This window comes from Leucopleurus acutus (assembly GCF_964270905.1).
Source record: "Leucopleurus acutus genome assembly, chromosome: 16".
In the NCBI taxonomy this organism is placed as follows: domain Eukaryota; kingdom Metazoa; phylum Chordata; class Mammalia; order Artiodactyla; family Delphinidae; genus Leucopleurus; species Leucopleurus acutus.
Window position 1 is genome coordinate 12313210 of NC_139158.1, and position 27593 is coordinate 12340802.

General features: G+C 38.0%; 1 protein-coding gene across 5 annotated transcripts in view; it reads left to right on the plus strand.

The window, feature by feature from the left end:
• AUTS2 (activator of transcription and developmental regulator AUTS2) overlaps positions 1 to 27593 on the plus strand; it is a gene marked incomplete at its 3' end in the record, with an annotated part of 1120631 nt that overhangs the window by 469205 nt on the left and 623833 nt on the right. For all 5 annotated transcript variants that reach the window (XM_082857497.1, XM_082857498.1, XM_082857501.1 and 2 more), the window contains exon 3: positions 27031 to 27132. In XM_082857497.1, the coding sequence (XP_082713623.1) occupies positions 27031 to 27132 (102 nt within the window). The remainder of the gene's footprint in view (positions 1 to 27030; positions 27133 to 27593) is intronic.

A 27593-nucleotide genomic window follows, 5' to 3' on the forward strand; every position in this document is an offset into this window, starting at 1 on the left:
AAGTGAAAGTTTGAGAGAGAGTAAGAAATAAAAGAGGGGTGAGATTTATAGTTAGTGAGTTCAAGTTGCTTTTCCCCTCCTTGGAATGTTGCCCGTCTTATTAGGTGTTCTTTAGTGAAACAAAATGCGGTGGTAGTTTGGAGAAATTATGGATACTTTCCAGCAGTCCCCCTTCCCCACCCCACCCCACCCCAAAAAAAAGGCTTAGGAGTCTGTAAGCCTTCCCCCTTGGCTGCAGTTAGGAAACCAGTTGACAGTATAATAGGCTTTTGGAAGTGGGTGCAATGGTTTGTGTGTTCTGTTTGATGTTGCAAATACCAAGCCCTCAGGGAGATCTGCAAAGAGGATGCTCTGTTCTTAAAGAAAGGAAAAGATTAACCTGAATCGTGAACTGAAAAACTCCTGAATTCTAAAGGACTTAGGTGCAAGCAAGGAATGATCTCATTTACTTCTGTGGAAATAACATTTGGCAAGCTGCGTGCCACTGCTACAGACAAGCCAGAGGGCTGGGCAAATATTTTTTAATGATTTTTGATTAATGAAAGGCAATCACCAATAAACTCGAGAGGATTAGGTCATAGATTAAGGGTGTGTGTGGGTGGGTGTTTATGTGGCTAAGGCTTTCTTTGTAGACGTGTATACTCGTACACACATTTGTACTCATACACACATAGCAGTCTTATAAACCTTGTATACTTCTTGGAGCCTACCTAATAATGCTTTTCTTTATATTCAGAGACGGTGTTCCATAGTGCTCATTATGAGAGGATTTGACACATCTTATTTTGGAGATATTTTTAGGAGTGGTGATGAGTGGGCATTGAGCTGTACATTCATTTAACAGACATTTATTGAGTACCTACTGTATGCCAGATGCTATGCTAGGCACTGGGGATACAATGGTGAGAAAAAAAACGTGCAGTCTCTGCTCTACTTTGGTTTATCAACTGTTGGAGGGACAGACTAAAATAAGTAATCATGTAACTGTATACTCACAAATTTTATATTGGCTTGGGATTCAATAAAAATGTATTAAGCATCTTCGAATGCTCTAAACTCTGTGATAGGCTCTTAAAAGAAAAAAGCACCTCACCTAATTCCTGTTGAAGTCAATGGTTTGCAGTTTACAAGGAATAAACTGGCTGTGTTTGGTTATGGAATTGAGTAAAGCCACTTGATCCACACTAGCTCTAGATAGTAATTTAGCACACAGGTCTAAGAGCAGCAAGATAGCATTCTCGCAGGATGTGTACTTATAGACATACATAAGCCTGATGTATTTACTGAAGATATTCTTATATTGCCCTCTTCACTTGTATCTCCACAACTTTGGGTTTAAGACCTGGTCTGCTTCTTTCTGGCTGCGTGAACTGGGACAAATAGCCTCTCTGAATAAAGTTTTACATCTGCAAACTGGAGATAGTTCTAATGCTTCATAGGATTATGAAGTTTGAACGAAGTCATGTATGTGGAAGTACTTTGTAAAGGACAAGACTTGGGTGAGATTGTATTATTTTCACTGTCATTCAGATTTTCTAGAGGGAATAACATTTATTGAGACCAACTATATTCCATTTTCTTAAATCGGGGGAAAAAAAAATCAGAAGAAAGATAGTGCTGAGTTCATGTAGAACTTGGAAGTCACCGGATCTTTCCTCTATCGGGTAGAAGAATTTGAATATAACATTGAAATTAGGATAGAAATGAAGTTTCCCTACAGGTGGAATAACCAGCATCAACATGTATGTACTATCCTTAGAATGTGGTCTTGTGGTGGCAGCAGTGACACTAAGCTTTGCTGGCTTGAATTTGTTCCCCCTAGAAACGGGTGAAATTGAAAAGAATCATTATGAATGCATTCTCAGTGACTGGGTTCTGACACCTTGGCCAAGAGGTTCATACTCTGCAGCATTGAATAAAGTGGTATAATTAAAATAAGAATGAGAAATACGAAGCCACACAAGAATAGTCATTATTTAAACAGCAAACCTCCATGTGAGATTACACTGGGTGATACTAATCTGCAAAGTTGTGTTTTCTGGGAGGAAAATCAATATGAATATAAGAAGTCAGCGTGCTTCCTGCAGTGCATTTTGTGTCTGCGTGAACTGTGATGTGATCTCTTGGCCTTTTGAATCATTTTGTTTAAAGGCCTTCATAGATCATTCTGTCCTTGGTGGTGGGTGACTTTTTCCTAAGATTCTCCCTAGGTAGACTAAACTGAAAAAGCACATGCCTTTTGATCTTTACTTTGCATGTTTTTATGTGTACGCATGCATACGTGTAATATATAAAGGTCATCACAAAGCAGACTGGGCACTTAGCACTTTCACTAACTCCACATGGTCAGAGACTGAATTGGAGAGGATATTTCTTTCTCCTTACTTTGTCATTGACATCTAATACTGAGTATATCTGTGCAGTTAATAAGTGGTGTGTCTTACAATCAATTTGAATATTTAACTCATCTCTGTATTCTACACATTGCCAACCCTATTCCTGGCTGATAACAGGCACTCCATAATTAGTGAATGAGATTTGCCTTTGCTCCTTTTCCTTCCTGCCACCTTGACTTCAAGTTCGTTCAGGTCTGAATGGCTTGCTGGTAACCGAGAGCTAAATTTAATGTTAATCCAGGGTCAAACTCTGATCCACACATTTGAGGCTTAGCTGCTCTCACCATGCATGTACAGATAGTCATCAGGCTGCTCCCTTCTGGGAGAAAATGTAGCAGTCTAGAGAGCACCACAGTCCAGTGGGTGGAACTACTGGTGAGTCTGTACTAGAACAGATCAGGTTGCAGCTACCTTAAAGTATTTGCTAATGGAAACTCTGCCTAAGGCGGCATCTTAAATAATATGTACAATGGGCATGGTGTTTCCAAAACACGTTGCAACATTTATTAGCAGGGTGTGAGCTAAGGTAAACTCCCATTAAAAAAAAAAAAAAAAAACTTTGTAATGGTTAGCAGGGGCCCAGTATAATTTAAGGTATTCTTTGGAGTTTATCAATATGGCCTCATAAAAAGCCTGAATATAAGGGAACTGTGACTTTAAGTCATTAGAAGCCCAGTGGTTTGATAAAATAACAGGAAACAGACAATTTATTATGAGCAGTCTCAGTAGCTCTAGATTATATATAAAACTTTTACTGCCTTCCCCAAGTGGCAAGAAGCCATAAAACTTGCCTGAATGAGGGACTTGTTAATTTACTTGTTAAAGCAAATTAAAAATTTATAAGTGCTTTTAGGTAAATGAGATCTTCTCTCATTGCTGCCCTTGCGGGGCCCTGGAGTCCTAAGAGGGGAGAGTGGCTATGCTCAGACACCACTGTAGAACAATAAAAGCTATTAAATTGTTCCAGTTTATTACAACAGAGCTGTGCAGCTGTTGCCATGGCTAGCTGTGGGGTACCAGTGGTTGACAGCCTGGAATTTCACTAGGTTTTCTGTCTCACTCAAGAAAGAAAGAAAGCAAAGGGATGATTTTTTACCTTTGCAATTCTTCAGTATTTGGTGTCATAGACCATGTCTTCTATTTTTTCTTGGCCTCATGAACCCAGAGGTTTTAAGCTACTTTTTCCTGTTCCCAGAAGTGTTTCTTTTAATTCCACAGATTGTTGGTACTTATAAATTCCTACCCATCATCATACCTTTTAGCCCTTTAGTCCATGGACAAAGCCCCACACCCTAGGGTGTTTCTATAACCTCATCAACATTTCTTTTAAAAACTCTCTCTCTTTTTCCTTTCCCTTATTTAGCTTGGAGATTAGGAGAAGGAGGCAAGAAAGGGAATCTGGTACATGTTCTTGTGGATTCAATTCCAAATGCTGTGTGGAATCAATACTTTTTTAGAATTGAAAGCTTAAAGGTAAAGGTAAACTTTCCCTCCTTTGGTTGAAAAATCAACTTAGGTTAAAATTCTTGGATCTAAATATCTTCCTTGATTTTTTTTCTGTTTCTCACTCATTGAATTTCTTCCAGAGGTAACTGGAGTAACAGGTTTTTGAGTATTGACTTTGGCTGGTGGGGGTCCTTTTTCAGCTTAAGGTCCTGTAGCTCAGGGGTTCTTGTTCTTGCCTCTCTTGGACTTGCTTCACAGCAAGCAGTCTTCTCTCTGCTCTAGTGATAGCAAGGATTTCAGGAAATAGAAAATAGCTTATTCTTTCACATAGATCAGAAGGTTTCATTTAGGAAGACCTTTTGCATTTGTATGGCAAAAAAAAGTGTGTTGTGTCTCAATTATAGACCCTATTTAATATTAAATAAAAAGGATGGATATCACACGTCTACTTAAATTTTGAAGATCTCTTTAGAAAAGTGAGGTTCTGAAAACATTTTCTTCTGGTAATATTTCCAATCACTGCAGTGGTAAAGTATGTTTTATTAACTTTTAGAACAGAAATGATAAAAAGGCATAATTAGTACAAGTGTTTATTCTTCTGCAGTATCCACCCTTCAGTTACTTACATACATATTCATATCTCTGATTTGGATTCCATCTGAAACTATCTTTGAAAAGCATATTGAAAGTAAGTGTCACAGAAAGTTGGGGGTTAGAGGAAAAGCGATAAAAAATGGCCCATAAATAAATATGCTTAAATAGTATTCCAGGGTTTTAGAAAGCGTAAGTTTCAAACAAGAAGATTCCTTAAGGTTAAAATTTGTTTCGATAGTGACTCTTCTGGTCATGAGTATTTTAGAAATACCGCTGTGTGCTTATTGTATTTCTCATTGAACTTCATGAACCTCTTACTCTTTTGAATCTTAATGTCTTTTGCATTTGCAGTCTTTCATCTTCAAAAATGCTTGGTTATAGCCATCTTTACACAAATTATCTTTGTGCTTTAGGTACTTTTGGATTTGGTCTGACATCCTTATGGATGGAACTTTAAGAGTGGAGCTTAAATAGATCTCTTTTTATTGTATTACACCATAGACGTGACCACAGGAAGCAGAGAGCTTTAATGGCTGTTCCATTCTTTTGTTCAAGACGACCAAACTGAATTGCAAGTATAGAAAAAGTTGATAAATTTTAAAAATTTGAATAAAAAAAGCAAATGAATTTGGGCCAAAGGTCAGTTGCTGAGGAACCACTGTAGTTTCTGAGGAGATCCAGAAAGGACTTTGTTACAATACGGCAGTAACGAGGTACCCAAAGATAGCTATAATGAAGTACTGATACACTTTTCACAGTAAAATAGCAGTGCTTCAAAAATATTTGTTTCTAACAGAGTTCACATTAGAAATTTAGTGTATATGCTTACTCGTTAGTAATATGGATATGTTGTATAATGATTGTTTAATTGCTAATTTTCCTATGCTAATTGATGTTTTTCTATAAAACTAAATTCTTTAGCTCTTTACATTTATTGAATGCCATCTGGCTTATGAATTTTCATGAGAACTGCCAAAAAAAGGTACAGACCCCTCCCCCATCTTTCTTCTAAAAAGGTAGTAAGTAAATATGTATCCATAATGACTTTTTAATGTGTCATCAGGGATTTCTTTTCTTTTCCCCCCTGTGGAAATAAAATATCATTTCACTAAAAATATTTTCTCTCTCTACCAACTTGAATTTCCTTCCCATGTCATCACTAGTCATTGCTATGACAATATACCCTCTGATTCTTCTAAAAAATATTCTCTGTATTATTGCTCTAAGTATTTGGCAAATAATACATTTAAAATATGTTTATCTTGATTGCTAGGCAAAACCCCACAATTATTTTGTATTTTTAAAAGTAGCTTTATGTATTTATCCATAACATTTTTGTTTAAAGCCGTCATTAAGCTTTCATGGTACAGGAGCAAAGAAGTATGAAGTAGATGCTGCATACAACCTTTTTACTTTGCAGTATTTAGTGTTTTTGGTGATTTCCTTTTACAACGAGCTATGAGCTCTCTGGCATCTCTATGTAGGTAGTTTTAGAATGTAATTTCTTTGCTTAGATAACATATGTATATGTGTATGTATATATATATGTACATTGTCTTAGTCCATTTTGGCTGCTATAACAAAACATCGTAGACTTGGGTGGCTTATAAACGACATAAATTTATTTTTCACAGTCCTGGAGGCTGGGAAGTCCAAGATCAAGGAGCAGGCAGATTCTGTGTTTGCTAAGGGCCTACTTCGTGGTTCAGAGATAGCCTTCTTTTCCCGTTTTCTCACACTCTGGGATCTCTTTCATAAGGGCACTGATCCCACTCATAAGAGCTCCACCTCATAGCCTCATCACCTCCCAAAGGCCCCACCTTCTAATAACATCACATTGGGGATTAGGTTTCAACATATGAATTTGAGCGGGACGCAAACATTCAGTCTATAGCATACATGCACGTGTATATTTATTATAGGCAGGAACACTAGAATTTAGCAGAGCTTTCTGGATAAGTAGTATAGGCTACATGCTTCTCTCCTTTTTTCCCCTCTGATAATCTTATACTAAATTCAGAGCTAGGAGTAACAGTTAAGCTATAAACCGGACAAGAACTGCTTGATACCTATAGATTTTGAATAAGAAGTACAAGTAGCTTATCGATTAGAGTTTATTGTTTTAACCTTACCATTAAATTAATCTAAATTTCTTACTTCAGATGGCTGAAGTAAATGAAATTGTATTCTCAATTGCTTGGCTGGGTCTCATGTGACCAAAACAATCTTACCCCGTATTAAAACGTATTTTGATTATTAGTCATTCTGTGAGGAAATTTGAAATAGTTTTATAGAGTTTAGTTCCTAGATTAATACATTTAATATATTAAGATTCAGGTACATTAGATTATGTATTAGTTGTTCAGAATTGAGAGACACAGTTATAAAAGTAACCAAGATAGGGACTTCCCTGGTGGTCCAGTGGTTAAGATTCCGCGCTTCCACTGCAGGGGGCACAGGTTTGATGCCTGGTAGGAAAACTAGGATCCCACATGCCATGTGGTGTGACCGGTAAAATAAGTTAATCAATCAATCAATTAATTAATTGATTTAAAAAACCCAAGATATGTGATGGTATTTACTTAATTTTTTCCATTACAAAGATATCAGAGTAATTATTTATAGCTAATTTGCTAATTGCTTACCCTGAAATATTTGGTCACTAAATTACAAAATGTTGTTATTTGCCCAGAAGAACGGTCACATTGTGGTTGGTTATAACATGTCTGCATTGCCCATGAATGATAATGACACTCTGGAGGATAGCATAATATTGTGGAATCACACACACACTAGGATACAAGGCCTGGCTGTGAACCCTAGGTCTGCCTCTTCATATCTGTTTAACCTTGGGTTAAAACATGCCTCCACTTACTTTGCCTTAAAATGGTAATAATTATGTTTGCCTCACAGTTGTTGTGAGAAGATCCTATAGCTTAGTGCAGCAAATTGTAGACACTGCCTTAAGGACAATAAACGCAGTATTCAGCCAGGGACCAAGGATCATATTATGTAGCTCTGCTCACCACCACCTCTGTAGATGCTTTTGGTTGGGTCATTCATCTCTGAACTTTAATTTCTTTGTCTGTAATGGGGACACATTACAGTTTACTTTGCTTACCACAGAAGATTTATGTGAGAATTAAATTTGGTAAATTGTGTACAATTTGGGGGAAGTTATATTATAGCAAACAACAGTATTGTTTATAAAATATTTTTAAACAGTATTGTTTAAAAAACAATATTGTTTATAAAAAAATAACAGTATTATTATAATCATAAAAATGAAAGCAGCTTAATGGTAACTGGTAACTGTCTTAACCTGCCAGATATGAGAATGCGATATGTCTAGTTGTCTTTCAGTGTTCTTGTGATTGTTGCCTTTACATGTTGTTACAGTTGTAGAAGCTGCAGTCTGGGATATTTTTGGCAGTCTGAGTCAAAAGTCAGCTGCATTATTAAACAAATATACCGTTTTTAGAAACCGCTCAATGAGAGTTTCTGTTGTATATTAAGGGGCTAATGTGGCATGGGTTTTGGGGAGAAAACACCTAATTAGAAAACTGGATCTGTTCTTAAATTGCGAATGTGTGTACATCAAAGCCATCATAAGAATAAATTTAAGTCTGATAGTGTACGTGGTTTCAGTACACATTGGCGAAATACCCTGCTGATTGCTGATTGAAAACAGTTGTTAATTCTCTACTTCACTAAATTCAGAGTGGAAAAACTTTCCTTAATAAAGAACAGATTGAGGAGAGCCAAGACCTTACTGTGTGGGAATTAATGGCAGATGCATATACTGGTAGTTAAAATGTTTCATTAGATCTTAATGTCTTGCTGTGTTTTTAATTGTTCAGGAATTAGCCTCCAGAATATTAAAACCATCTGTTTGTTATCATGATGAAACAGAATGCTTAAATAGTTATTAATTTGTGTTTCTTGTCTTTTTTTTTTTTTTTTTTTGAGGGATAATCTGTAAAACTTTGATCTGTTCAGAGTTTAGGGAATTTGGAATGTGGAAATGAAAAAGAATTTTAAAACACACCACTGTCCCAAATAGCTGTAGTTTTTTTTTTCCTACCTGCTGTGCATATATTATGTGTATTCTTTTTCACTTTATTTTTTTTAAGTAGGATGAGTTGTTTCTTTTTTTCCATGATGTGATGAGGATGTCATAGAGCTGTTTTCCCTTAGAACTTGCTGATGACTTTATAGTCAATATCAAGGGAGATTTTATACATTTGGAGGGATGAAGGGAAGCTGAAATTTCTAAGGACATGTTGTTCTTTCTATGCTCCACTGGCTCTGTCTAACGACTGAGGGCTAGTCCTTATCGAGTCAGGCTGGTGTTGGTTCTAGTCCTGCCTCTGCTGTTTTCTGCTTTTTGTGACTTTGTTAGGATTACTTAGTCTTTTTCTGGTTTGGTTTCTCCATCTGTAAATTGGGAAATAAAATATAATTTACAGAGCTTTTCTGATTCTTAGAAATAATATGAAGATTGCATATTCTGTTATAGTAGGCACATTAATTGCTTCATTTCTTAGTTACATGGAGCCAACGAGATATTCTAGATACCAGTGAGAATATATGTTAGCAATATAGCTGCAAGAGCCAAGAACAGACCCTTCATTTACTAGCCTTTCCCTCATGTTGATAGCCAAACACTGATGTATTGAAGTTCTTACCCTGAAAATGAGCTAGTGTCATCTTACCTCTAGTTATCTGCCAGATGGGTGGATCTCCAAGGGAGAGAACACACCTCCCTTTGCATGGGATTCCAGTTTATGTTTCCAAGGGGTCTAGTATTTGTCTTCTCATGTCTGAGTTCAGTTAAGAAAAATGGTCAAGTTCTTTCTTCATTAATTTATGCAAATCAAGTAAAATCATGCCAAGAGTTGGAAACTATGTATTTGAATATTTTTGCATCTTAGAGAAATGCCATGTGTTTCGACCAAGAATTTCTGATAGTGGGGAAATTTATGACTCTCTATGTAAGCTTTCTTTACCTTACCTGCCACTCATTCAAAATTGAATTATCCCATTCCCTATGTCTATTTTGTCCAGGTTAAAAATGGGAGAGGCTTCATAATTTGAAATTTTCCAGAGCCGAGTGAAAATCACTATATTGTAGTGAAGTTTGTTGTAAATCTTAAGTCTCCAATTCAGGTTCCTCAGAGGCCAGGCAAAAGATGCAAATGAGTGATGCAGGACAGTGTAGTGTATGGGGACCTCCTTGGCACAGTGCTAAAATCACCCTGTATAACTTCAGAGTTAATTCACCTAGTGCTGCCATGATCAAGTGGGGATTATTCCAGGAATGCAAGGATTCTTCCATGTATGCAAATCAATCAACGTGATACACCATATTAACAAGAAGGAGAAAAACCATATGATCATCTCAATAAATGCAGAGAAAGCTTTTGACAAAATTCAACACCCGTTTATGATAAAAACCCTGCAGAAAGTAGGCATAGAGGGAACTTCCGTCAACATAATAAAGGCCATATATGACAAACCCACAGCCAACATCGTCCTCAATGGTGAAAAACTGAAACCATTTCCACTAACATCAGGAGCAAGACAAGGTTGCCCACTCTCACCACTCTTATTCAACATAGTTTTAGCCACAGCAATCAGAGAGGAAAAGGAAATAAAAGGAATCCAAATCAGAAAAGAAGAAGTAAAGCTGTCGCTGTTTGCAGATGACATGATACTATACATAGAGAATCCTAAAGATGCTACCAGAAAACTACTAGAGCTAATCAATGAATTTGGTAAAGTAGCAGGATACAAAATTAATGCACAGAAATGTCTGGCATTCCTATACACTAATGATGAACAATCTGAAAGTGAAATTAAGAAAACAATCCCATTTACCATTGCAACAAAAAGAATAAAATATCTAGAAATAAACCTACCTAAGGAGACAAAAGACCTCTATGCAGAAAATTATAAGACACTGATGAAAGAAATTAAAGATGATACAAATAGATGGAGAGATATACCATGTTCTTAGATTGGAAGAATCAACATTGTGAAAATGACTCTACTACCCAAAGCAATCTACAGATTCAATGCAATCCCTATCAAACTACCAATGGCATTTTTCACAGAACTAGAACAAAAAATTTCACAATTTGTATGGAAACACAAAAGACCCCGAGTAGCCAAAGCAATCTTGAGAATGAAAAATGGAGCTGGAGGAATCAGGCTCCCTGACTTCAGACTATACTACAAAGCTACAGTAATCAAGACAGTATGGTACTGGCATAAAAACAGAAATATAGATCAATGGAACAGGATAGAAAGCCCAGAGATAAACCCACGCACATATGGTCACCTTATCTTTGATAAAGGAGGGAAGAATATACAGTGAAGAAAGGACAGCCTCTTCAATAAGTGGTGCTGGGAAAACTGGACAGCTACATGTAAAAGTATGAGATTAGAACACTCCCTAACACCATACACAAAAATAAGCTCAAAATGGATTAAAGACCTAAATGGAAGGCCAGAAACTATCAAACTCTTAGAGGAAAACATAGGCAGAACACTCTATGACATAAATCACAGCAAGATCCTTTTTGACCCACCTCCTAGAGAAATGGAAATAAAAACAAAAATCAACAAATGGGACCTAATGAAACTTCAAAGCTTTTGCACAGCAAAGGAAACCATAAACAAGACCAAAAGACAACCCTCAGAATGGGAGAAAATATTTGCAAATGAAGCAACTGACAGAGGATTAATCTCCAAAATTTACAAGCAGCTCATGCAGCTCAATATCAAAAAAACAAACAACCCAATCCAAAAATGGGCAGAAGACCTAAATAGACATTTCTCCAGAGAAGATATACAGATTGCCAGCAGACACATGAAATAATGCTCAACATCATTAATCATTAGAGAAGTGCAAAACAAAACTACAATGAGATATCATCTCACACCAGTCAGAATGGCCCTCATCAAAAAATCTAGAAACAATAAATGCTGGAGAGGGTGTGGAGAAAAGGGAACACTCTTGCACTGCAGTTGGGAATGTAAATTGTTACAGCCAGTATGGAGAACAGTATGGAGGTTCCTTAAAAAACTACAAATAGAACTACCATACGACCCAGCAATCCCACTACTGGGCATATACCCTGAGAAAGCCATAATTCAAAAAGAGTCATGTACCAAAATGTTCATTGCAGCTCTATTTACAATAGCCAGGAGATGGAAGCAACCTAAGTGTCCATCAACAGATGAATGGATAAAGAAGATGTGGCACATATATACAATGGAATATTACTCAGTCATAAATAGAAATGAAATTGAGTTATTTGTAGTGAGGTGGATGGACCTAGAGTCTGTCATACAGAGTGAAGTAAGTCAGAAAGAGAAAAACAAATACCGTATGCTAACACATACATATGGAATTTAAGAAAAACAAAATGTCATGAAGAACCTAGGGGTAAGACAGGAATAAAGACACAGACCTACTAGAGAATGGACTTGAGGATGTGTGGGGAGAGGGAGAGTAAGCTGTGACAAAGTGAGAGAGTGGCACGGACATATATACACTACCAAACGTAAGGTAGATAGCTAGTGGGAAGCAGCCGCATAGTACAGGGAGATCAGCTCGGTGCTTTGTGACCACCTAGAGGGGTGGGATAGGCAGGGTGGGAGGGAGGGATAAGCAAGAGGGAAGAGATATGGGAACATAGGTATATGTATAACTGATTCACTTTGTTATAAAGCAGAAACTAACACACCATTGTAAAGCAATTATACTCCAATAAAGATGTTAAAAAAAAAAATTCACCTAGTGCTCATGTTTCCAATGGAGCGCACTGGTACTGCAGGTCATACAAATGATTACTTTTTATTATGACAAAGCTTATACCAATTTTAGGTACCTAGAAAGTACCTTCTCATTTAAAAATTTACTCAGGAGAATATATTTACTTCTATAACCAATTGGGTTTCTTTTACAAATATCGTGGTGGTTGTTATTATTATTTTTATTATTATATCAGTGTTTGGTAGTACAGAGGTTTAAACATTTCTGTCTTTGTATGGGATGTTAGAAGGTATTTGCTGGATTGACTTCAAAAGAATAAGAAAATAATTTTTTTATTTTAAAAGCATTTGTTAGAAGGTAAAATAAATAGGATTTTTAAATCCTTCATATTACCAAATTATTTAAAAGTGGCAATCTCATCAATAAGCATATATAATACTAAGAGAGCTATTAACTTCTCTCGGTAGTGGTTTTTGACCTTTTGCTGAACAAGTCCTTTTAAAATTTTCAAATGCCAGGATGAAGACTTATTAAACTAACTGCAATTATATGCTACTTTTCATTTTATAATCTTATACCTGACTATCTGAACTATCTTAAATTACATATGATCACTGTTTCAATAACAAAATCAGCAATAGTACTTTTTGAAGAATAAGGAATCTAAAGGCTTATATGATTACAGAGGCCATAAGTTAACTAGTACACATGCCACTTTTCATATTACCACTGAGCTTTTGAGGCTCTCCTTATTGGCAAATCCTGGACTAGATTTTTATGACCCAGTCACACTCTTTGTTAACAGCTCCAAAGGCCATTTCATGGGAGATTTTAAAGACTGACTTAACATGTTGCAGGCCTTAAAAGATTATGCATATTGGTTGTTTAAATAAATATTTATAGAACATCTAATAAATTCTAGGCACTGTTTTAGATTCTGCAGATGTAATAGTGAACAAAACAGATAAGAATCCTGGTACTCGTACCTTTTTTCTTTTTTTTTTTTTTTTGGCTGTGTTGGGTCTTCATTGCTGCGCGTGGACTTTCTCTAGTTGCGGCGAGCGGGGGCTACTCTTTGTTGCGGTGTGCCGGCTTCTCATTGTCATGGCTTCTCTTTGTTGCCCAGTATGGGCTTTAGGCATGCGGGCTTCAGTAGTTGTGGCACACGGGCTTAGTTGCTCTGCGGTATTTGCTATCTTCCTGGACCAGGGCTCGAACCCATGTCCCCTTCGTTGGCAGGCAGATTCTTAACCACTGCACCATCAGGGAAGTCCCTCATGTACCTTATAAACTACTTGCAGTGTGGTTGGGGTGGGAAATGAGTTTGGAGGAGACAGAAGACAAATAAAATAGGAAAAATTAGCCGGTGTTAAGTAGAGGCAGGGTTACAACCATAAATAGGATGATCTGGGAAGTCCTCACTGAGAAAGTGATGTTTAAATAAAGATCTGAGGAAGGGCAGTTGTGAGCCATGTGCCTTTGGGGGCTAAACATTTCGAATAGAGAGTACAGCAAGTGCAAAGGCCCTGAGGTGGGAGCCAGCCTGGCTTATTTGAGGAACAGTGACGAGGCCAGTAAAACTGTTGGAGAGTGAGCTAGGCAGAGAGTAGTAGAAAAAGAGGTCAAGAGAGACAATGGGGGAACCAGACAGAGTGGGGGCTACTTTGTAGGCCATTGTAATGACCTTTGTCATTACTCTTACTTTTTTATAGGAGCACTCTTGCTCCTGGGAGAGATACATGGAAATAGACAGCAAAGGCACAAGCAGGAGATCAGATAGGAAGGTACTGTTTTAATCCAGGTAAGTGAAGATGGTAGCTTTGAGCAATGTGGTAACCGTAGAGGGAAAGATTTTGGCCTAGGCAATTGGAAAGGTGAAGTTGCTGTTAACCACAATAGGGAAACGTTGAGAAAATTACTTTAGTCATTGTAAGTTTGAGATGCCTGTTCACATCGAAGTGAAATTGGAAGATGCAGCTGGATTGAGGAGACTAGAATTTTGGGAAGACATTGAGGCAGTTAAGCATCATCAGCACATAGGTAGTATTTAAAAACATGACACTGGATGAGATCATCAAGGGTAGTGAGTATTGAGAGAAAAAAGAAGAAGTCCAAGGACTGAGCCCGGGGGAACTAATGTTAAGAAGTGTTATGAGTGGCCAGAGAAGTAGGAGGCAAAGCAGGAGTGAAGCAAAGTGCTTTGAGGATGATCAGTTTTGTCGGATGCAACTGTTAGATAGATCAATAAGATGGGGACTGACAGTGACCACTAGGTTTAGCATTGGTAGGTAATTGATGACTGGTAGGTACTGCCTTTAAATCCAGCCAGGACAGACTTTTTCACTCTGCCCTGCTCTGGCCCTCCTTAAGCCCTGCCCCTTTCCAGAACAGAAGAGTTCAAAGGGCCACCACCCCACCCTCCACTTGGAGCCCACCACTCCCCTTCTACACCATGCTTACTAGGTATCTGGAACTCCCGAATTCATAGCCCAAATACCCTCAGTGTGGCTTTCACAGTTTATTTCCTAGGTCTATCTGCCTGAAAAAGGACTGCACCAGAGCCATGCATATGCCCATGTTTGAATTGGGGGCACTGCTAGTGGGAATTGGGTAAAGTGGGCAGTGTGGATGGAGCCTGGAGGTTGGGCTGGGATATTATCTCATGTGCAGGCGAGGCTTCTTGAGATGTGGGACAGAACTATAGACGGGAAAAGAAAGATACTAAGCCAGGGGCTGGTTCTTCTGCACTTGACATTCTGTCAAGAAACTTCAAGGAGTACAGAATTCTAAAGTAAGACCTGACCTTCAGAGTCATTATGAACATTCATGTAAGAAAGGTCAGAGGATAAGACATATTTTATTTAACACTATATTAGCTCTATTTATGACTTTTAACTACTTAGACATACAGTTTTTGGGTCTCTTACCCCTGAGATCTGCAAATGCTTCTGATAGCCTTTTTGTTGAGCTGAACAGGAGCAATTTCATGGCCTATGGGGACAAATGCCTCATTGGAATGGGTTAAACAGAGAATGGGAGGAGAAGAATTAGAGATACTGAATAAAATGTTTTCAAGAATTTTTTGTAAAGGGATCTTGAAAAGGTAGCTGGCTTTCTTTGTTTTGTCTTGATTCATTGTCTTTCCTTCTAAGGTGGGAAAAATAATAACCAGGATGTTTGTACTCTAAAAAAAAGTTACATTAGTTTTCTGGGGCTACCATAACAAAATGCCACAGAGTGGGTGGCCTAAACAACAGAAATTAATTTTCTCACATTTCTGGAGACTAGATGTCCAAGATGAAGGTATTGACATGTTTTCTTTCTTCTAGGGCCTCTCTTCTTCCCTTGTAGATGGCTGTCTTCTCACTGTGTCCTCACATGGCCATTTCTCTGTGCATGTGTATATCTGATGTCTCTCCCTATATCTCAGTCTCCTCTTATGAGGACATCAGTCAGATTGGATTAGAGCCCACCCTAACGGCCTCATTTCAAATTAATTACATTTTTAAAGTCCCTGTCTCCAGATGCAGTCACATTCTGAAATAATGGAAGTTAGGGTTTCAATATATGAATTTTGGGTGGACACAATTTTGTCTAAAATAGGGATCTCAAATATTCTAGAACATATGTATGTGGGACCCATCCCACCTTTGAAAAATGTTCGTGGCTTCTCAAAAGAGTTGACTGTAGTGTTTCCCAAACAAGTTCATTTCTGTCCTCCTTAAAGTAATGTAGCCTAGTATGAAGTAGTCAGTAATTGGTGATGTCTAATGGTATGCAGGTTGCTAAGTGATATGACCCGAATTATGCCTCCCTGCCCCCCCCAACCCAATTCAAATTCATATGTTTAAGCCCTAACCCCCAATGTATTTGGAGTAAGGAAGTAATTAAGATTAAATGAGGTCATAAGGGTAGGGTCCTGATAGGATTAATGTTCTTTATAAGAAGAGTCATTAGAAAGATAACTCTCTTTCTCCCCTCAATATGAGGACACAGAGAGACGGTGGCTGTCTACAAGCCAGGAAGAGAGCTCTCACCAGAAACTGACCGTGCTGGAACCTTGCACTTACATTTCTAGCCTCCAGAACTATGAGAAAATTTCTGTTGTTTAAGCCACTAGTCTGTGGTATTTTATTATGGCAGCCTGAGCCAACTAAGACATTAAGATACACATGGACATCAATGTCAAAAAGCAAACAAACAAAGAAAAACAACAATCAAAAACTGGGCAGAAGATCTAAATAGACATTTCTCCAGAGAAGACATACAGATGGCCAACAGACAGATGAAAAGCTACTCAACATTACCAATTATTAGAGACATGCAAATCAAAACTACCATGAGGTATCTATCACCTCACACCAGTCAGAATGGCCGTCATCAAAAAGTCTACAAATAGGGGCTTCCCTGGTGGCACAGTGGTTAAGAATCTGCCTGCCAATGCAGGAGACACAGGTTTGAGCCCTGATCCAGGAAGACCCCACATGCTGTGGAGCAGCTAAGCCTGTGCGCCCCAACTACTGAAGCCTGCGCACCCTAGAGCCCATGCTCTGCAACAGGAGAAGCCACCGCAATGAGAAGCCTGTGCACCACAATGAAGGCCCAATGCACCCCGTTTGCTGCAACTACAGAAAGCCTGCACACAGCGATGAAGGGCCAATGCAGCCAAAAATAAATTAAATAAACAAATAAATTTATTAAAAAGAAAAGTCTACAAATAGTAAATGCTGGATAGTGTGTGGAGAAAAGGGAACTCTTCCTACAGTGTTGGTGGGAATGTGAATTGGTACAGCCACTATGGAGAACAGCATGGAGGCTCCTTAAAAACTAAAAACAGAGCTACCATGCGACCCAGCAATCCCACTCCTGGACATATATCTGGAAAAGATGAAAAGTCTAATTTGAAAAGGTAACATGCACCCTAGTGTTCATAGCAGCACTATTTACAACAGCCAAGACATGGAAGCAACCTTAGTGTCTGTTGACAGATGAATGGATAAAGAAGACGTGTTATATATACACAATGGAATATTACTCAGCCATCAAAAACAATGAAATAATACTATTTGCAGCAACATGGATGGACCTAGAGATTATCATACTAAGTGAAGTAAGTCAGTCAGACAAAGACAAATATCATATGTTATCACTTATATGTGGAATCTAAAAAAAAAGATACAAATGAACTTATTTACAAAACAAAAATAGGCTCACAGACATAGAAAACAATCTTGTGGTTACCAAAGGGGAAGGGGACAGGGAGAGGGATAAATTAGAAGTTTTGGATTCACAGGAAAAAAATTTTTTTTAAGTTCTATATACTTTAAAAGAAATATACAAACAATAATTCCTTACTATCACCAATACCTAGTCAATGTACATATTTCTGAGTTTGTCTCATCACTTTTTAAATTACTTTGGTCAAATTAGGTTTAAAATAAGATCTGTACGTGGCAATTGGTTGAGATGTCTTATATGTCTTGTTATCTCATTCCTACTCTTATTCTGTATTTACCTTGCAGTTTATTCATTGAGGTTATCAGGTGATCTCTGGATTTTGCTGATTGTATCCCCTGGTGTGTGGTTTAACATGTGCTCTTATCCCTTATATTTCCTGTAAGCTTGTAGTATAATCTGTGGTGACCCAGATTCAGGTTATATTTTGGGGGTTGGTGGTGGTGATGTGTTCTCTATTAGGAGGGATGTATTATCTTGTTTTCTCTATTTTTATGATGATAGTAGCCATTGATGCTTGGTTCTTTGCTTAATTTTATCCTTCTCAGGAGGTCCTCCAAAGGTAATCAATAAGGTATTTGTTGGTTGGTTTTCTTTTAATAGAATGCTTCCGTATTTAAACACGTTGATGTGTCTCAGTTCATTGTGTTATTATGCTGTTAATACTCAAATTGTCCCATCTTTGGTTAGTGGGAGCCCCTTAAATTTGGCTCTCAAGTCCCTTTGACAATGTCTTTCTAGGATGACAAGATATGACAGACTCATCTTACATATTTGCCTCCTCAGACTTCAGTTGGATATTTTCATAGTAGAATGGGAAAAACGAAAGTCAGAAAACATTTTATGCTTGAGGGTAATGGTTATTTTAAAGAATGCAAGGCTGTTTAAAACACTGTTCAAAAACATCTTTTGTTATAGAAAAATATAAAAAGTAAGCTTTGTGTATTTGTGTATCCTTGCTAACCAAATGATATTGTCTCAATCTCTTTTTAATAATCAAAATCTCATTATCAGAAGGCTAGAAACTATACCAAAGCAGTCAAACATCCCTTCATCAAATTATTCTTGCATTGCATACATTTATTATGTGTGGATTTCTGAACCTATATGAAAACAGATTTATCTTTCAGTTCACAGTCATACCCAAGGAATGGCAAACAAACACGCTTTTCTCTTTAATCTCATTCTTGTGCATTCTTTTCCCCCTTGTAGTTTAGACTTTTGTTTTGGTAGGAAATGAAAAGTCAGGTATGTTATCATGACTTTTTTTTTTTTTTTTCTGGTACGCGGGCCTCTCACTGCTGTGGCCTCTCCCATTGCGGAGCACAGGCTCCGGACGTGCAGGCTCAGCGGCCGTGGCTCACGGGCCCAGCCGCTCCGCGGCACGTGGGATCCTCCCGGACCGGAACACGAACCCGTGTTCCCTGCATCGGCAGGCGGACTCTCAACCACTGCGCCACCAGGGAAGCCCATGGGAGTGATTTTATGATACATGGATTAAGAAGCAATTTCTCCTTTTCTTGTCTTTGTAAACCTGTTGTGCAGGCAGGATTCCAAGATGGCACTCAAGATACTTGCCCCCTGTTTATTCCCATGATTAAATTTTTATATGGACAGTTGACTTTAAGAAAGGGAGTTGTGTTCTGTTGCTTCATTAGCCTGATTTAATCATGTAAGTGTTCAACTAGGGACCTCTTTCTGGAGTAAAAGATTAAACTGATGGGACCTCTTACTTTTTAAAATAAACTGCTTTATTAAAATATTTGTTATATATAATAAAATTTATTCATTATCAGTGTACAGTTTGTGTGTTTTTTTTTTTTTTTTTTGCTGTACTTGGGCCTCTCACTGTTGTGGCCTCTCCCGTTGCGGAGCACAAGCTCCGGACGCGCAGGCTCAGCGGCCATGGCTCACGGGCCCAGCCGCTCCGCGGCATGTGGGATCTTCCCGGACCGGGGCACGAACCCATGTCCCCTGCATCGGCAGGCGGACTCTCAACCACTGCACCACCAGGGAAGCCCCTACAGTTTGTTTTTTAATATATTTATAGAGTTGTACAACCATCACTATACTCCAATTTTATAACTTTGCCGTCACCTCAAAAATCTCCCTTGTGCCCACTTGCAAATTGGCGGATTCTTACATTCTTGTGCAAAATTCTGTTAGAATTTGGTGGATTATTATTTTTTCAATGTGTCTCCTGCCATTGTTGGGTGCAGTGTTCTGTATACGTCAATTAGATGCTTTTTTAAAAAAAATAATTAATTAATTTATGTTTGGCTGCGTTGCGTCTTCTTTGCTACGTGGGCTGTCTCTAGTTGCGATGAGTGGGGGCTACTCTTCGTTGTGGTGCGCGCTACTCTTCGTTGTGGTGCGCGGGCTTCTCATTGCGGTGGCTTGTTTTGTTGCGGAGCACGGGCTCTAGGCGCACGGGCTTCAGTAGTTGTGGCACACGGGCTCAGTAGTTGTGGCTTGTTGGCTCCAGAGCGCAGCCTCAGTAGTTGTGGTGCACAGGCTTAGTTGCTACATGGCATGTGGGATCTTCCTGGACCAGGGCTCGAACCCGTGTCCCCCACATTGGCAGGCGAATTCTTAACCACTGCACCACCAGGGAAGTCCCTGGTGGACTATTTTTAAATTTATTGTTACGTTGAATTTGTTGCATTTCATCAGAATTTTGCAGCTTTTTAAATTAAGAAGATCATCCTATAATTCTCTTTTTGTTTTGTTATTGTCAGATTTGGGCACAGATTAGCTTTACATATTTTTTTTTCATGCTCTAGATCAAATTTTGTTAAAATTTTTAAAAAATTAAAGTTAGTTTAGTATAATTTTCATCAGTACCACCATAGAATAATGTTTATTATTATAATTTAGAATGTGTTCATTATCACATTTTTGTAATGATAATCATATTATTATATTATTTTCACATTATATATTGTATTATCACATTATTATGTAGTTATATCACGTTTTTCTTTTGGTTTTGTTTTTTATATCTTTTTATTCTAGATATATAAGAAGTATGTCTCTTTTATATTTGTGGGTTTTGCTCCCAATTTTACTCTAATTTGTTAATTGTACAATATTTTAATTTCCAATTCATTATGTAGTTTTCATCTTTAGAAACTCCTCCCTCTAATCTTCCCCATAGTTGCTTTTTTATTGTTGTACTACTTTTTGTTCTCTATAATTAGGCTATTTATTTCTGTTACTTCCAGTTTAATAGAAAATACATGAGTTAATCTCTAGCACAGAATTTACAGATCTTGTAAAATGTTTTACTAAGATATTTATAATTTTCATTTTCTTAATTTTTAGATGGTATGTTTGTCATTTTCTCTCTGACTCAATTCTAATTGTGCAGAGAATTTTAAAAAATATCTTGAAAGTTTGTTTTAAAGTCTCTAGGTGATATGGATATTCAGTTTAAAATGTCATTAATTTTTACCATCAAGAAGGCTGTTCATGTAGTTTCTAAATTTTGGAAGTCTGATATTCTTGTAGCTTACTACACCTTCAGTCTGTGGTAATACTACACCTTCAGTCTGTGGTAATGTCCCATGGATGCTCTAGAAGATGTGGTCTATGTAAGTTACCAAATTTACTATGTATTGCCTGAGTCAAACTGAGTTCTTTAACTGCAGGTCCCTTTCTATTGTTTTGTTTTCTTACTGTCTGTTAGGTAGCATGCTAAAGTTTCCCAACTCCTGTTGATTTCCTTTATTACTTAAGATATTTTTTAGTTACTATATTGGGATATCAAGGTTTATATCTTAATACTTTAATATAAAGAACAGAAGTGTAAAAGGTAAAGATTATACCTTTTATCACTATAAAATGATTACCTTTGACATATGACTTTAGCCATTTATTTAGAATATTTTGTCTTTTTTCTCTTTTAAAATTTAGGAGTGCTTTATAACTAACAAATACATTTTTGTTCGTTTTACCCAATACAAACTAGATATCCTTGCCTTTTTTTAAAAAATGGGAGCTTAATCCATGTATATTATTGTCATTATAATCGATATACTTAGCCATATGCTTGCTCTCTTGCTAGTTCCCTTATTTTTTCTCCATTCCTCTATTGATTATGTTTTAATTCTTTTACATTCAATAGTAACTTAGAAAACAGATGCTTTTAGTATCTGAATTTAGTGATTAACTTTAAGATTACCAAATCCTTAAAATTCTTTTTCTAACTATTAAAAACAATATAACTTCTGATTCTATGATCCCAGAGAAATTTCGCAGAAATTCCTTGAACTACCGTAGTTTCCAGAATTTAATTTTTATCTTTCTGCCACAACTTGTTATTATACATTTAAAAGTACAGTGTTTATTTCTTAAGAAAACGTTTTTTGTGTTCAACTTCGTAATTTTGCTTATAGTAGTTATTTCCCACTAGCTCGTTTTGATGTGTCCAGCCTTTTCATTAAGTTACTTACTTTGGTTCTTCAATACCTTTTAAAGCCTAAGCAATAAAACAGTACAAATGCCTCTTTTAAAGGCATTTTGAAATACCTTTTAAAGCCTAAGCAATAAAACAGTACAAATGCCACTCAATCTATGAAACTTTCTCCACTTGGGAACAGTTTTATATGGAAACAATAAAACAACACTTTTATGAGATTAAATACTTACTGCTTTGATGTTAGTGAAGGTATATTATAAAATTTTGTTGAATAAAAGAAGATTCGGTGCTTATTGGCACCTTTAAGAAACATCATGTAGGGTTCATTTAGATCCCTACAGGAAAACTCAGCAGTCCGAGATAAGATTTATGCTGCTTTGAGGAACCAAAACCGTGGTGAGAGATTACTTTCGGATGCTCTTCTGCATTGCAGTTCTTAATTCACATCATTCCTCTAGAGTTCTAGGCATAGGTATCTCTTCCCCATACTTCATCCTTTTGTGAGTTTTGTTTGAAGGGTTAATGACACCTTCTGAACATCTAGCATCTTGTTGGGACTCTCCAGACTCAAGCTGAAAAGAGTGGCATAGCCTGGCTAACAAATCTTAGCAGATGCGCACAGAATTGTTCCACCTTACTTCCCTCAGTCCAGGATGATGGGACTTTCTTACATGTTCCTCAGCCATGATAAAACCATGGATCGTTATTTTCCTAATTAGCCATTAATAACAGTTAACTCTAATGACAATGCAGTCTCAGAGTTTGGAAAATATATTGTTGACAATGAAATCTAATGAAAACAAGATGGCTTCTTATATTTTATAGAAGGTGATAATCTTACTGATAGAATTACTGCCACTCATGCCAGATGCTAGGTTCCTTTAACTTTGTTTTGTTCTAGTTCCAATTCCTAAACTATATAATATCCTAATGGGTAGAAACGTCTGGAACTAGAGAGTGAATTATAGTAATTTTTATTTATTTATTTATTTATTTATTTTTTTGGTACGCGGGCCTCTTACTCTTGTGGCCTCTCCCGTTGCAGAGCGCAGGCTCAGTGGCCATGGCTCACGGGCCCAGCCGCTCCGCGGCATGTGGGATCTTCCCGGACCGGGGCACGAACCTGTGTCCCCTGCATCGGCAGGCGGACTCTCAACCACTGTGCCACCAGGGAAGCCCTATAGTAATTTTTAAATAAGCGAGGTCCTGAAATACCTAAAGGCGGATAGTAAGAAATTTCATTGCATCATTTATAGCAAAAACTTTCTTATAACAGATGCCATGGATGCTGGGATAAATCAGTGCAAGCAGATTGATTTTTCTTAGGTCTTTAAATGTTTAAGCCAGCACCTGGCCTTTGTAATGTCTCTGGTTGTAGGTAATAGCTGGGAATTTCAGGTGAAGGATTACAGCTTCCGAGTTAGTTATGCTACCCCAATTATCCATTGGATGTGCTTGAAAATGCCAGTCTTAAATGTATTCATGGGATTCGGAAGGAATACTTCTTTGCCTCATATCTTGTGGTTTAGCTTTAGTACTTGCTGTAGTCAGTCTATTTCTTTGAAATATTGAGCTGTCTGACAGCTTAAAATCCTAAGTTTCCTTTAAACTTGAGCCTGGCTTTGGAGGAGAAAAGGGGTGATGTGGGGGTGGATTTTATGTAAGGCTCTACAAAGAGAATTCACTGAAGTGCTTTTGCTGGCAGGACACAGGCAAGGCTAGAAAGCTGCTTCCTCTCAGTTTTTCTTGGGGTTTTGCCCTTAGCCTAGAACAACATTTAGTCAGATAACTTACATCAGGGCCACAGGGGTCTCTTGCTGGGCCTTGTTGAAGTCATCATTTTCCTTCCATGAAGAAACATGGAAAAGACCCAAATGCAAAGTCCAGATTTTGTTAAGCCTCTTGAACATTAGGAAAAAGTCTTGATGCTCTTATACCCTTAATTCCCACCTAGATGTTTATTTCTCTTCGAAGTTGGAGGACTTAGTTTTTATAAACATCTCTTTTTTTAATGATTTTTCTTTTTTTTAATTTAAAATTTTCTTTTTTATTTTTTGGCTGCGTTGGGTCTTTGTTGCTGCGCGCAGGCTTTCTCTAGTTACGGCGAGCGGGGTCTACTCTTCGTTGCGGTGCGTGGGGCTTATTATGGCGGCTTCTCTTGTTGCGGAACGTGGGCTCTAGGGCACATGGGCTTTAGTAGTTGTGGCTTGCAGGCTCTAGAGCGCAGGTTCAGTAGTTGTGGTGCACGGGCTTAGTTTACAGCGGCATGTGGGTTCTTCCCAGACCAGGGATCGAACTTGTGTCCCCTGCATTGGCAGGCAGATTCTTAACCACTGTGCCACCAGGGAAGTCCCTATAAACATCTCTTGCTCAAATGTTACCTAATAAGATTTCTTTCTTTGTGAATGCGGTTGGTTACCACAGATGTATTGAAAGTATATTCTGTGGAGAATACTAGTCTACCACTGAATCATTATCTCCAGGTTAAATGTAAACATTTAAACAAGCACTAAGAATTAAAATGAAGACAGCAGTAGGCAGTGGAGACATGGGGTTAGCCCTAGATCTCTTGCCTAATTCTGAGCACATTTCCTCTACACATTTTTTCATCCATACATTGGAATTAGCTTTACCTGCCTCTACTTACCTCAGAGATCCAGTGAGATTAAGAGTTCTGACGTTGCTTATGAATTACAGAGCCAACTCCACATACAGATTTTATCATCAGTATAAATATATTTAACGTAGACCTTTTAAAACTTGAAAATGTTATCATAATTATCAATGAAGAATGAGATGCTTGCTAGAATTTGAAGGCATATGTCAAAAAACAAATATACAGAGAAAGAGCTCTTCAAAGACCATAGTGGAAGAGACAATATCTGAGCTTTAAAAAAGTCTTGACCTGAAAAGTACAGAGAAAGTGAGAGTGAGCATTCCAGATTAAGAAAATCTAGTGTGAAGAAGTGTAGGGCAGGAATGGGCATGGCATGTTCAGGAAATTGAGAGGAAGTGATGTTCATTTTAGATTAAATTCCCCTTTATTACAAGTGTAAAGATGAAAACTTGAAGAGAATGACAATATTCTGAACTTTCATTCCATAGTAATAAGAAAAGGCTCATATAGCTTGCATCTGAATTAATTTAGAATTAGCAGGTTTAGCAGTAATTTAAGAGGAAACTAAGTACTTAAGGGCTCAGAAGGATACAAAGTAAAATTAGCATCATTTTTCTTGTTTCCATTAGAGAAGACTTCCTGGAGAAAGGGATTTTAGAAGAGAGTGGTAAAAGTGGATTTGTAGAAAGGTTGAAATCAAAAAACAATGCCCTCTATATAGGGGGGATTTGGCAATAGCTGATTAGATGGTATGACCAAAAGTTAGGTCTGAACTGCAGTCTTTAAAGAGGCACATTAAAGGTACAAGGAATGCTGATTTGGATTCATTCTCCATTCATCTTGGTTCATCTTCCCCGATGGTCCCAGAGTCACATGAAAACCTGCAGGCAAAAGGTTTGCTACCTGTTACCTGTTCTGCTCTCTGAAGTTCCCTGCTACCCGGAAACATGGGGCTTGTGTTTTGCTTGAGATTTTCCATGCTCTGATCCATACCTGTCTCTCTCCTGTTTCTTCCTATTTCCTCCCAAAAGGAGCTCTCTATTTCAGATAAGACTCCTGATCATTTCCTAGCATGTTGCTTTCCCTGTCTTTTCTTTCTAACTTTCTCCCATCAAGAGTATCTTTTCCTCCCCTTTCAGCCGTATGAGCTCAATCTGCTTTTAAAATCCAAGGCTTCAGACATCACCTTTCCTCCTAACATCACTGACTCGTTTTTTGGTTATCATTTAGGATGTATGTATTTCCTTGTGTTGCTATATTTGTTTGTCTTGCACTGTCTTTCTCTTGCTAGATTGAGAACATTGTAAAGGTGCCATGTGTTGTAACTTACCTCACATTGCTTGGGTTCTCTGAAAATGTGGTTGGTGATGACATTATAGACTAATGGTCCATATGAATTTGACTCATAGTCTTGTATAGACTAATGGTTTGCTCTTGTGTGTTTGTTCATTTTGAATGGAAAACCAGATCTGGCTAAATGTGTACAACATCCTGAACGTGAAAATCAGAGCCAAGTAAATGTGTAGAAACTGCTAAAATGTAAGCTTTGTGTAAGAGCAGAGAGTTTTTAATTTGGTTAAGCACCATATCTCTAGCTCTTACTATCAGGCTCAAATGTGGTACTTAATACATATTTGTTGAATGGATGCTGGTTTAATTTACTTAAGCTGTAGGTCTTAATTTGGTATTTTAAAATATCTTTAGAATATTGTCTCAAAAAACAGGATCATTGTCTCCCTAGTGCATAAAGGATAATATACAGAATCTCATCATCTTATCTGAGGAGAAGAAAACCTTGTTTTATATTCTGTTTTGTCATTTCTTTTTTTTTTTTTTAATTTATTTTTTTGGCTGCGTTGGGTCTTCATTGCTGCGTGCAGGATATCTCTAGTTGCAGTGAGCCGGGGCTACTATTTGTTGCGTTGCGCGGGCTTCTCATTGCGGTGACTTCTCTTGTTGCAGAGCATGGGCTCTAGGCCCACGGCCTCAGTAGTTGTGGCTCGTGGGCTCCAGAGTGCAGGCTCAGTAGTTGTGGTACACCGGCTTAGTTGCTCTGCGGCATGTGGGATCTTCCCGGACCAGGGATGGAACCTGTGTCCCCTGAGTTGGCAGGGGGAATCTTAACCGCTGCGCCATCAGGGAAGTCCCTGTTGTTTCTTTCTCTTTTTCTTGCTTTCTTTTTTTCCCCAGAAGAGGACAGAGGAAATAAGATGGGAAATCATATTTGGTATAACCTAGATTGGAAAAATCTCAGGAAAGATTACCCTCCAAGATTTATGTTAAACTTTTCAAGTGTTTATTGAAGGGCTGCTGCAGTCTTTTATCTACATTGACACTTTATGGTAAATGTTGTACTTATCCTACCCTCCATGTTTCTTTTTATGGCAGCTTACCTGGTACTATTCAGAAGCTGAGAAAAATGCTAAAGATTAGGACCTTCAGTTGTTCACTTTTGACAAGACTTAAGGAATAGTGGTGAAGGAGCAGTTGTGTGAGATCACTGACACTTTTCTTTTTTTCTCTTTTCTTCTGCCTTCAGCTCAAGCCAGGGCAGAACAGCTGCAGGGACAGTGACAGTGAAAGTGCCAGTGGAGAATCCAAGGGCTTCCACAGGAGCAGCTCTCGGGAAAGGCTCAGCGATGTAAGTTAAAAAAAAAAAAACTAAACTAAACAAAACCACCAGGTCACACATCCCTTGGGTCGATTTCAATTTTCCAACACTCTCATCCCTTCACATCACTTTGTAAATATCCAAGCATTATTACACTTCATCCTTTCTTTTTTTTTTTTTTTTTTGCGGTATGCAGGCCTCTCACTGTTGTGGCCTCTCCCGTCCGGAGCACAGGCTCCGGACGCGCAGGCTCAGTGGCCATGGCTCACGGGCCCAGCCGCTCCGTGGCATGTGGGATCTTCCCGGACCGGGGCACGAACCCGTGTCCCCTGCATCGACAGGCAGACTCTCAACCACTGCGCCACCAGGGAAGCCCCACTTCATCCTTTCTTGGCATATAAACATTTGAGCATTGCTTTGTAGTGTCATTCTGTTTTCTGGTTTGACCTAATATGTGTTTTAACAAATTATAAGGTTGGTGGGAGTATTTG